We start from the raw sequence: 12,238 nt of genomic DNA on the forward strand, positions 1-12,238 counted from the left end.
CTTGAATAGACATTTTCCCAGAGATACATATGTAGCCAATCTGCACATGACATGATGCTCAACATTACCAATCATTAGGGAAATGCAAATCAAACCACAAAGAGACAGTACTTCATACCCACGAGGATGGCTATTATAAAAAACAAACAAAAATCCAGAAAATTACAAATGTGAGGATGTGGAGAAACTGAAATCCTTGGGCACTGTCAATGAGAACATAAAATGGTACAACCACTGTGGGAAAAGGTATTGTGGTTCCCTAGAAAATTAAACATAGAAATATATCCTCCAACTACACAGTCATCTGATATTTAATGCAGAAACTAGGTATATAGTTAGAAACATGGACTACAGGTTCCATCCAAACAATTTATTTTCTTCCATTAAGAGAAATAACACACTAAAATACATCAGCTTATAATAACACTGAAATACTTAAAATGAAAAAAACAACAACCAATCCATCATCACCTTTGAAGACACAAGGGAAACAACTCAGTAGTCTCACTGGTAAATAAAAGAAAGATTTAAACCGCCTTTCTTTGCCTGAACAAAATAAAACTGAAGGGTAACCAAATAGGTAGTGAGGGAAAGTATCATTTCACCTAAGTATTCCAGGTAATAAATAAACTAGCCTCTTTACTTCTGCATATATTTCAAACTTTTTACAACCAAAAGTTATAAAAATGAAAAGAGAGAACTAATTCAGTTCTTTAAATAGTAGACTACAAAATAAATTCTCTTGTTTCAACAGAAGCGTACATTTGAATTGCAGAGAATTATTAGATTTTAAAACTGGAAATAAAACACCGCGGGATATGTAGTGAGTGACAATACAGAATCCTAACTGACCAATGAAGAAAGTCCAATTATATAACTCCTGTAATTCCTCCTATGGCAAAACTTACACATCTTCTTCTACCCGAAGCTGTTGAATGTGAGATTTTATTTTCTGTCCTGAGGTTTTTAAGATGATATTTTCGAGGAGGTGGAAATCATCTTGATTAAAGAGCTCACTATCCTTCAGTGGCCCAATGATCTGTGAAAGAGAGAAAAGCAGGCGCTCAGAGCTGGAAGGCTGCCTGCACTCAGCAAGCTGGTAAGAAACGCTCTGGTGTCCTCAGGCTATCTCATATACCAGGTCACCTTAAAAAGCTGAGACAGGTACGTGTCTAGATAAAATCAGTGAAACAATACAAAGTGAAGCCCAAAACAAATATTTATAGCTACCCGTTTACTCATCGATTCCTCAAGGACACAGTGTAAACCTGTGTACATCACAGTATTTTACAGTAAGCAAACTCCAAAGTAAAATAAAATTGCAATGTAGTTTTCATTAATTCTCCCTGAATAAAAACAACAAAGGTCACTTTTTGTGTCAAAGGCCATACTGATTTACTGTCTGAGAGCCACCACACTCTCTCACTGCCTCACACAATGGCAGGACACAAATTGACGGCAGGAAGGCTCCACCCAGGGATATTTGCCTATGTCAAAAAGCCCAGCCCCTTGGAAATAGGAGGCAGAAACATCATTGGCACTTCATAAGCCCAATCACCTTTGAAAAAAGAGTGGCTCTGTTTGAAGAGTTTACTAGCTTCAGAGAAGAATTCTGCAAAGACTGTTCACAGAGCTAATGTGAAGTCAAGCTTGACAAATCCTCACCCTTCCATTGCTGATCACTGCCCTCTGTCCCTTCTTCAGCTTCAGAACATCCCTGCAGTACACGGCATGAGACAAAATGAAATCCATTTTGGAAGACTCAAAGACCTCTTTAAAAAGACTGAAATCCATTCCCTAGGAAAGTAATCATTATTAAGGAAAAATAGTCATTATTATGCAAACCATATAAACGAAAAAACAGTGAATAAACCATAAAATTCTCTTTTCCTGGAAAGTAATAACTAATTTTCATAATTAACATTAAACTGTGTCAATTCTTTAGCCTCCCCACCATCTCCCTACTACTTAGAGTAACTGCTATTTCCTTATCTTTTCCTGTGATTTGTTCGACTGGCAGACTATTCTTCATTCCTTTATTGTGCATTTTAAAATCTTTTTAATTTCCAGTGACAGCTTCTTTTCCTAACTGAAGTTTCAAATAATGTATACTCAACATTTGGTAAAAAATTTTAAAACTACAAAACTGTGTCAAAAAAATAAGTAACAGATAATACAAATGAACAAACACAGGCTTACTCTGGAAACACATCAAGAATCTATAAGCCTTGAACCCATAAGTGGCTCAAATCTCCATTTTTTTGCTCTATAAATAAGTCATATTGTCTCTTTTAAAAACTGTACATAACAAAATGGCCCCATACTTAACACAAAACTCAAATCACGCACCACAAGAAAGCTAGGGAAGATTAAAATAAAGGGAATGTGACAGAATTATTTCTTGGAAAGATTCTTCCAAATTAAAAAAAAATTCCGAGACTCAGGACTAAAATGACAAATCATGATCATGATCCAGACATGTAAGCCACAGGGAGTGAGCTTCTGCAGAAAGAATGCAGCCTTATGAGCGGCTCGGAGCCTTACCCCAACAGAGAACTCCGCAATGTCAGCTCCTGCGGCCAGGGCCTCTGCAGCCCCCTCCTTGGCCATTTTGGTGATGAAGTTCTTAGCAGCGTTGGAGGTCTGAGTTTGGAGAGCTGCCCAGATTGCTCTGGAAATCTGAGTGTTCTCATAGCTTATCTCTTTGGCAGGATTATTTATCATGCTTATTCTAACATTGTTACTGGATTTCTGTTCACAAAATGGGAAATGAGAGTCATATGGTAGATATTTTTGAACTTAAAAAGCAGCATTAACATCAGTCATGTTCAGTAATTAGCAAATAGAATCTCTCTTAAAAGTCTCAAGTAGTTCTCCTCTGCATTCAGAATAAAATTAAAATGCCATCATCAAGCATTCAAAAACCTTACATGAAGTGGCCTCCAGCCCACCTTTCCAATTTCATTTCTTACTACCACTGTGTGTTTGAAGAATATAAAATGTGGTATGCCTCACATTGGCATACCAACCCCAACTACATTACATCTTTACCTCCTTAAGTTCTAACCATTTTTCAGTGCTCTGCTCAAATCCATGGCCTTTCCACATTCCGAAAACAACTCAATCTCTCCCTGGGTGAAAAGACAAGAATCCAAGTGGAAGAATATACCCAGGACACACAAAGCCAAAAAATGGCTTGTACCAATAACATAAGCAACAGAAATTTATATTTGTGTGTACCAAAAGACATATAAGAATATTCACTGCAACAGTCTTATAACAACACCAAACTAAAAACCCAACTGTCCTTCAAACAGCATAAATAAAACTTTGTGGTACAGCCATATGATATAATATTACAGGATGAAAAAGGACTATATACTCCTACTTGTAACATCATGAATAAATCTCACAAAAGATTGAGCAAAGAAACCAAACACAAATGAAACTGCATATGATTTCATTTTAATAAACTAAAAGATAGGCAAACCTATTATCTAATGTGAGAAGAGGCAAGAGGGGAAGTGTCTGGGCACAAGTGTGGGAGGGCTTTTAGGAACTTAAGAATTCTTTATTTTTTGACCTGAGTGGTGGTCACAAGAGTGTGTTCTCTTTGTGACATTGTGTATCCTATGATTTGAGCACTTCCTGTGAACCTACATTTTACTTCAATTAAAACAATTATTAAAAAATGCAACTCTCCCTTCCCATTCTCCTACCCTAGTACCACTTGAAGATGTATGCATTTGTGTTAGAGTGCCTTTCACATATAACTATCACCCTTAGCTAGAACTGTCCTGATCTAACTTCGAATTGACCACAGCATTTGGTCCCCTCCTTGAACAACACCAGGACAGACAAAGCCAAAAAAGGGCTTGTACCAATAACATAAGCAACAGAAGGTCACTCAGCACATAAGTATAATTGAAACCACCTGGATATTTCCTTATTTCAGTAAGCCTTCCCAGGTACAGGGTGGGAGGACGATGAGGAGGGCTGCGAGGTATGGATGAAGATGCAAACTGAAACAGCTCAGGAAAAATAATTTTGACATCTTATCCTCTAACAATGATCCTCTCCAGAAGAATCAGCTGCTTCTCAACCACCTGCCACTGCCACTTACTCAAGCCCAGCTATTCACAGCAGCATATCTTTTCAGAGCATCTATGTGTGTTCTCTCTCAGGGCATCTGGATCTACCTCTACTAAACACACACACTACCATTCCCATGTGCCACTGCCCCCATGTCCAGACCTCTGTCATGGGAAGGACCCCATCTCCTCAATATAGTACACAACACAATCACTGGAGCAACTCTGCTGTAAGAACATGAACAGTCATGCGATAAAACTTGTCTATGATGAGGAGCTCACTATTTATTTTTGTCTCTATAAGAATCTATTCCTTTCAACAAAGCCTGGATACTGCAGTCTTAGATCTCTTTTCTTGTGAGCTGGCAGATCTCTAGAGATACGATGCTCCATTCCCTCGAGCATTAAGAAAGCAGGACTCCCAACTCCCACTGAACAATCTGAGCTGCACAGCTATGTCCATGAGGACAACTAAAGCCACAAACAAAAATATAAAATGAAGTCATAGATACTTGCCTGGTGCCTGATGGCATCATACAATAACTGCCGTCCAGAAGGACTATCAAAATCCCCAACAATCCAAAAAGTTACTGGCCTAATAAAAGAATCATCTGTAGAAAAACAAAAACGACTAATTGAGTTGGAAGAGAAAAGCATATTCTGTGTTTCAACATCTGAAAATGAAATTGACCAAATAATTTGTGAAAACCATGCAAAAAGAAGAAAATGACAAGCTTAATAAAGACAGAAGGAAAGGCAGTACAATTTACTACAAGGAAAGCAGGGGAATCTTCCACAGAGTTTAGTTACAGACTAGGAACATGCACTAATGAATTCTACTGTGGTCTGAGCATCTGTCAGCATGTAAAGTAAAAAACAGCCTTTGAACATGTGGGCAACATACTGCCATTTTTTTTAATTGATTTTTTTCTGGCAGGAACAAAGAGAAGAAGGGCATACTGTCATTTTTAATCATATTCATTTGTAATTTTCTGAAAATTCTTTAGAAATATTTATACAAAATTTATCTACATTGGCCGGGTGCAGTGGTTCATGCCTGTAATCCTAGCACTTTTGGAGGCTGAGGTAGGTGGATCACTTGAGGTCAGGAGTTCGAAACTAGTCTGGCCAACATAGTGAAACCCTGTCCCTACTAAAAATACACAAAAATTAGCTGGGTGTGGTGGCAGACGTCTGTATTCCCAGCTACTTGGGAGACTGAGGCAGGCAAATCACTTGAATCCGGAAGGCGGAGGTTGCAGTGAGCCGAGATCATGCTACTGTACATCCAGCCTAGGTAACAGAGCAAGACTCCGTCTCAAAAGAAAAAAAATTATCTACATGATATAGCCTCCTGTTACTCACAGATTCCAGAAACAGTACAATTAAGTGTTGATAAATTCTAAATTACACTGGTTGCTGAAATCACAGAAGAAAATTAAGAAATAGAACATTCTGAAGTTTTAAGTTACCATAGATTTCCTTGGAGGACATTCCTGGACAAAGGTAATGAGAAAAGAGTAGAAGAAAAGAAAATGTCATTTCTGTAATGAATGGCTATTATAAGAGTCAAAAATCAAAACAATGGCTAACATGGTCTATAGTTCTTCCTGTTGCTTAATCTCATCAGCGTCACGGTGCTGTCCTAGTACCCTGAGAAAGTTTCTTTCAAGAACCAAATGGAGTAATTGCCTCTATTCTACATACTGCTGGAAAAGCAGAACTTCTCTCAGGGAGAGACCACAGTGGAAATTTTAAAAAATGGATAAAAATAGCTGCCTTGAAAGACAGCCAGTGCTTTTTTGAAGCACTGATCAGAGGGGCACAGAACCTGTCCGCCACTAAAGGAGCATCATTTTACAAAACCTTAGCCTAAATAAACACTTCTACATAAAATCAGCTTCAAATATTATACAAGGCTTTCTAAAACCAACTTTTATAAACCCCAAAACAATATTAACCCTGTACTGTCATTTTCAATCCATTAACCCATTTTTACAACATAAATGTTTTTCCATTTGAACTATGAAATAGTTTCCTTTTGACTTAACAGGTAATACAAAATTTATAAAGATGTTTGAATTCTTCAACAAATGTATATTTTAAACAGATATACAAAGGATTAAATTTTAAATATTTTCTAGATTCAAAGCAGTATAAGAAATAAGAAAAATTATGAAGTCTCCCTTAATTTTTCTCTTAATTTGCATATTAAGATGAATATGCAAATACTTTTTTTAAAATGTTGAATGCAAGATAGGCCTCAAATGGATTACCTTTCTTTGTCAGATAGTTCATACTATTGACTACAGCAGCAGTCTTGCCTTGGGAATCCAAGGTAGTAAATCTAGCATAATCATCCACAAAGAAGTTATCTGGAAGAAAAAAGGAAATAGGTATATATTAAGTTCCAGTTCAATCTAATGTTAATATTCAACTGATAACCTGACTTGATCATAATAATAATATTTATAAAAATGCATGAGCAAAGTATATTAAGTTCCACGTTTACTGAACAAGTTCACAACATGGCCTCTATCCCTACTTAAGTCACAGATCAAAGATACAAGGTTGATGAAAACATACATATCTCATACAACTATCATATACGTATGTGTCAGTTTAATAACTGAAATTCATCCTATTCCCATTCCTGTCACTTGTTAACTGGAGAATAATCTCAAAGAGATCCCCTTAACTCATTTCTCCCTTCCCCAATCCAACCAGTAGAGTAAGCTCTTCCCATTCCTATGGAGGAAGTAGGGGAAAAAGAGAAAATATATAACAAAACTGGTTTTTATTTTGCAAGTCTAACAAAATACCACTTTTTAAACCCTTAACAGAAATAAAAGGTCTCTGTCACTTGTTTCAGATATGTACCATTTTCAATTAGTGTCGAAGGGCAATCCTCATTAGTCATTTCCCTCAGATGATTATTCCTAGAACTCCCGTTTCATCAAGTCATTCTCTTGCTCTAAACTACTTACTAGTTTCTTGCAGACTATAAAAATGGTCTCCAGCCTAGAACTTGTTCAGCCTAGTATCATAAACCCTCTGTCTCTAACAAGCTCCCCAATCCTAAACATTATTGCATCCTACACAAATGTCAGTCTTCTTATTGCTGTCATATACAGTTTGCCTGCCTACCCACCCATCTATTCATCTGTGCACATGCTCATTCATCTACGCTATCACTTGACAATGCACACCGAACACCTATTATCCATAGAATTCGATCCAGGAAAACAGCAGAAAATAAGTCAGACACGGTCCATTTTGTGAAGGAAGGGAGAGCACACCATACCAGTAAAAATTAGTATCCTACTAAAAAGGCTCCAGGACAGCCAAAGTCAAAGAAACGTGAGTGATGGTGCCATTACCACCAGGTCAGAAGGATGTCAGTGCCTCCTAATGGATGTTTGCACTGGGTTCATCTGAGAGCCGGCATCTTTGCCATTGTGGTCTAGCATTGTTTCATAATGCATTACAGCAACACTCAATGGGAAAAAAAAATTAAAAAACAGAACCGTTATTATGCTCCTTATTCATGTGTATTCCACAGACCACCTTTCAAGTTTAAATAAAAATGATGAAAACAACAAACGCTTAGGACGAAGAGTCACAATATGCTCACCTTGCTCTACTGAAACTTCAGGAAAGAAAGGAAAACCCAGCTGTGAAGAAAAAACTCACTTTCTGGGTAGTTTCTTTCTCAAATATAAGCCTATATTTACATCTTTTCCTCAGTGTGTATGCTTATGTGTGTGTGTGTGTGTGTGTGTGTGTGTGTGTGTGTGTGTGTATGTGTGTGTGTGTGTTTTTCCTCTCCCTAAAAGAAACTTTCAGTTTCAAGTGGATTAGAGATACTGCATTAACCATAGATTGCTACGTTCATTATACTCAACTATAATAATAAATAGTTGGTTATGACTTCATTACATACATCTTTCCTTCCCCAGTGAGATTTCATGGACTAGTGATGACAGTTCCATCTCATTTCCAGGTGTTTGCTGAAGTGGCCTTCAGAGTCTCGAGAAAGGCACAAAGAACAAATTGCACCTGGACTTAACATATTTTTTGGCTCTTATAAGGTATTCCAGTGGAAAGCACCCAAATGTCCCCAACCAAGGAACAGATACGTGTGGACTATCCACAAAGTGGACTATAAAAAGGAACGAAATGCTGATGTATCAACAATATGCATAAACCTTAACATGTTAAATTAAAGAAGCCAAGCACAAAAGGCTTCCAATTATATGAAATGTCTAGAATAGGCAAATCGATAGAAACAGAAAAGTAGATTAGTTGTTGCCAGGGGATGGGGAAAGGGAGGAACAGACAGTGACTACTAATAGGTACACAGAATTTTGGGGGGTGATGATAATGACATAAAATTAGACAGTGGTAATGACTGCTCAAACTTTGTGATTTTCTCATTTAAAAAAACATTAAACTGCATACTTTAAAAGGTTGAGTTTTACAGAATATACATTGTATCTTGATGAAGCTGCTAAAGGCCTTCCTAAGTTCTTATAGTGAAATTCAGTGAGATATTTCTGGACTTTATGGCTGATTCTAGAATGAGGATGAAGAAAGAGAACTGCTTTATGACTAGGGAAGCCAAAAATCCAGGTGCTTTCTCATTATCAATTGTCTGTTTAGTTGACATTTAAATGGCACTAAATATTTTTCAAAGTTTACAGGGTTTTGCCCAGGAAGATGTTTTCTTCTTTAGAAGGAAACTCTTATAAATTTAGAAGCGCATATTATGAACTAAAGGTGCAAAGAGTTTACACATAAAATTTTCTCCCAATCTTGGGCTATCTTCTGAACACTGCAGAAGTTAATCAATATTAAAATCTGAAAAAATGTAAAGATTCGGAAAATCTAGAAAAGTAAAAAAAAAAGTATCAGGTTGTTCCTGAAATGCTCCTTACTACTCGCTGTTAAATCCAAGTAGTCTCGTTCAGCTGTCAAAATCCTAGAATTGATTCGTGGAACAACATTTGGCTGATTCATGATATACTCTACCACATCTTGATCATGGGGCAGTTCACCCTGCAAGAAAAAAAAGGAGGCTGAGGGGGAAGCATAAAGCAAATTTGAACAAAAATAATTCATTAGGAACTAAAAACTTAATTAACTTTATAAACAGCTTCCTCTGTGCTAATAATAGTTAAGATAGAAGTTATCATGCTATTGGTCCCTGTCACTGCCAAGCATGCCTGGGCACATTGCCTACAGCATCTCTACATCTACCAACAATGTAAGGCAAATGTTGTTGACATTCATTGTAAAGATGAAGAAGCTAAGGCACAGAAAGGTTAAATAACTTACTCAAACTCACAAAGCCAATGCAAAGTGATTATGAAATGCAAACCCAGACCAGGAGCAGTGGCTCACACCTATAATCCCAGCACTTTGTGAGGCTGAGGCAGGGAGATTGCTTGAGGTCATGAGTTAGAGACCAGCCTGGCCAACATGGTGAAATACACTAAAAATATTCCCATATTTTTAGTATCTCTACTAAAAATACAAAAGTAGCCAGGCGTGGTGGCAGGTGCTTGTAATCCCAGCTATTTGGCAGGCTGATGCAGGAGAATCACTTGAATGTGGGAGGCAGAGGTTGCAGTGAGCCAAGATCACACCCCCGCACTGGGATAGAGTGAAACTCCATCTCAAGAGGAAAAAAAAAGAGAAAAAAATGCAAACCCATGTTTATTTGGTCTCTCCACACATCACTGTGCTTTCCCACAAGCTCAACAAATTAGTTAAGGGTTAACATAAGCAAAAATCCATCCGTAGAACTTCTCATAGTTAGCTTCCCTCTTAAGGAGAAAACCAAAGGTCTTCTCTCAAGCAGTTAATATGCTTTGTAATAAAACCACTTCCATCTTTGTTCAATCTCAGCCATCCAAGTAACCCTGTATCTCCAGAGTCAGAATTACAATGAGAGGAGGAGAAATCACCTGTCATTTATTCTTCCCTTTTCCATAGCTCATATTGCAGAAAAAGTTATACTTCTTGAAGGTGACCTCAGAGCCATGTGTCAACAACTATGCAAATGTGCAGATTTACCAAACTTAAAATATTTAACACACAAGCATATTTCAAAGTCATTTTCTTTTTTATCCTGAGACAGGGTCTTCCTCTGTCACCCAGGCTGGAGCGTATAATGAGATCCATGGCTCACTGCAGTCTCGACCTCCAAGGCTCAAGGGATTCTCCCACCTCAACCTCCCAAATAGCTGGGACTACAGGCATGTGCTATGACAACCGGCTAATTTTCGTATTTTTGTAGAGATGGGGTTTCACCATGTTGCCCAGGCTGGTCTCAGACACCTGGGCTCAAGAGCTCTCTCTCGCCAGGTCTTTGCTAAAGTCATTTTCAAGATAAAGATGTGAATCAAATATACACATTCAAGTCTAAGTAACTCCAATCAGACACTGCTTGTAGCTACTTAATAAGGAGCATATGAACCAAACCACATCAATCAAAAGACTTACAAAGGTATTAGATGGCTCACTGTACATGTTGGCCCAGGTACAAAACTTTGGTCAATACTATAAATCTACCTGATTCCAATTAGAAGCCTATCTAGTTCAAGGAGGGAAATTTGGCAAAGTCTATAGAAATTTTAAATGTAAGCTGGCAGGGTCTGGGGAAGGCGCAGCAGGTGCCATGTCCAGCTGTGAAGGTGCTGCTGAAACAGCCCAAGAAACAGGCCAAGGAGATGGATTAAGATAAGGCTTTCAAGCAGAAACAAAAAGAGGAGCAGAAGAAACAAAAATAGGAATTAAAATTGAAGGCCACAGGGAAGGGCCCCCTGGCCACAGGTGAAATTAAGAAATCTGGATCCGGCACAGTGGCTCATGCCTGTAATCCCAGCACTTTGGGAGGCCAAGGTAGGTGGATCACCTGAGGTCAGGAGTTCAAGAGCAGCCTAGCCAACATGGCAAAACCCTGTCTCTACTAAAAATACAAAAATTAGCCAGGCATGGTGGCAGGCGCCTGTAATCCCAAATACTCAGGAGGCTGAGGCAGAGGAATTGCCTGAATCTGGAATGCAGAGGTTGCAGTGAGCCGAGGTCACACCATTGCACTCTAGCCTGGGTGACGAAGCAAGGTTCCATCTAAAAAGAAATTTAAAAATCTGGCAACAAGTAAGCTGTGCCTTGTGCCTGAGGAGATGGTGACCCTTGATTTCATTTGTATTTAAACATCTGTATTCCCTACCGTAACATCTTTTGCCACCTATAGATGGAATGAAGTGTTGTCTTGAAGGCTGTTGTACATTTAAGAATAAACATTTGCAAAAAAATTTTAATTAAAAAAAAAATTTTAAATGTAGTATCTCCTTACCAGCTCTTCTATACACAAACATGTGCATGCACGCGCGCGCACACACACACACACACACACACACAGTAGTTGAGGAAGAAATCATTAGTAGTACAGGACAGTATTGTATGAGTAAAAGTTTCTCTTCACTTACATCTCTGTGTTTTGAATTTCATACCATCGGCATAGCATATGTTTTATTCTTTTTAAAGGAACAAAGTCATGGTCTGTCGTACAGGCTAGAATGCAGTGGCACGATTATTGCTCACTACCTCAACCCTCAAGCGACCCTCCTGCCTTAGCCGTCCGAAGTAGCTCAGACTACAGGTACATGCCACAATGCCTGGCTAATTTTTTTTTTTTTTTTTTGTAGAGATGGGGTCTTGTTATGCTAGCCAGGCTGGTCTCAATCTCCTGGCCTCAAGTAATCCTCCAGCATCAGCCTCGCAAAGTGCTGTATTACATGAGTCACCACAACTGGCTGATAATACAACTTTTTTTAGTGTATTTAGTTCAAATTTTCTAATACTTGGTGTTTTTCAAGGCAATGTGCAAAGACACATACATATTAGAATATTCACTGTAGCACTGTTTATAACTAGTGAAAAGATAGAAGTACTGTCCAACACTAGGAAATGAAGTCAATATTTATTTATTTATTTATTTATGAGTCGGAGTTTCACTCTTGTCCCAGGCTGGAGTGCAATGGCACAACCTTGGCTCACTGCAACCTCCACTTCCCAGGTTCAAGTGATTCTTCTGCCTCAGCCTCCTGACTAGCTCAGAGTAGAGGCATGTGCCACCA

The 12,238-nt window shown here is 38.3% G+C and overlaps 1 protein-coding gene across 5 annotated transcripts in view; it reads right to left on the reverse strand.

Moving 5' to 3' along the window:
- Positions 1–12,238, reverse strand: part of UGGT1 (UDP-glucose glycoprotein glucosyltransferase 1) — a 113,442-nt gene that overhangs the window by 39,234 nt on the left and 61,970 nt on the right. For 4 of the 5 annotated variants that reach the window (XM_010342230.3, XM_003931603.4, XM_074399801.1 and 1 more), the window contains 7 exons: positions 9,029–9,149; positions 6,368–6,466; positions 5,564–5,587; positions 4,608–4,702; positions 2,545–2,751; positions 1,666–1,797; positions 909–1,039 (listed from right to left, as the gene is read on the reverse strand). In XM_010342230.3, coding sequence (XP_010340532.1) covers positions 909–1,039; positions 1,666–1,797; positions 2,545–2,751; positions 4,608–4,702; positions 5,564–5,587; positions 6,368–6,466; positions 9,029–9,149 — 809 coding nt within the window. The remainder of the gene's footprint in view (positions 1–908; positions 1,040–1,665; positions 1,798–2,544; positions 2,752–4,607; positions 4,703–5,563; positions 5,588–6,367; positions 6,467–9,028; positions 9,150–12,238) is intronic. The other variant, XM_010342229.3, reaches the window with a different exon arrangement.

The sequence above is a fragment of the Saimiri boliviensis genome, chromosome 5, assembly GCF_048565385.1.
Source record: "Saimiri boliviensis isolate mSaiBol1 chromosome 5, mSaiBol1.pri, whole genome shotgun sequence".
NCBI classification, from domain to species: Eukaryota; Metazoa; Chordata; class Mammalia; order Primates; family Cebidae; genus Saimiri; species Saimiri boliviensis.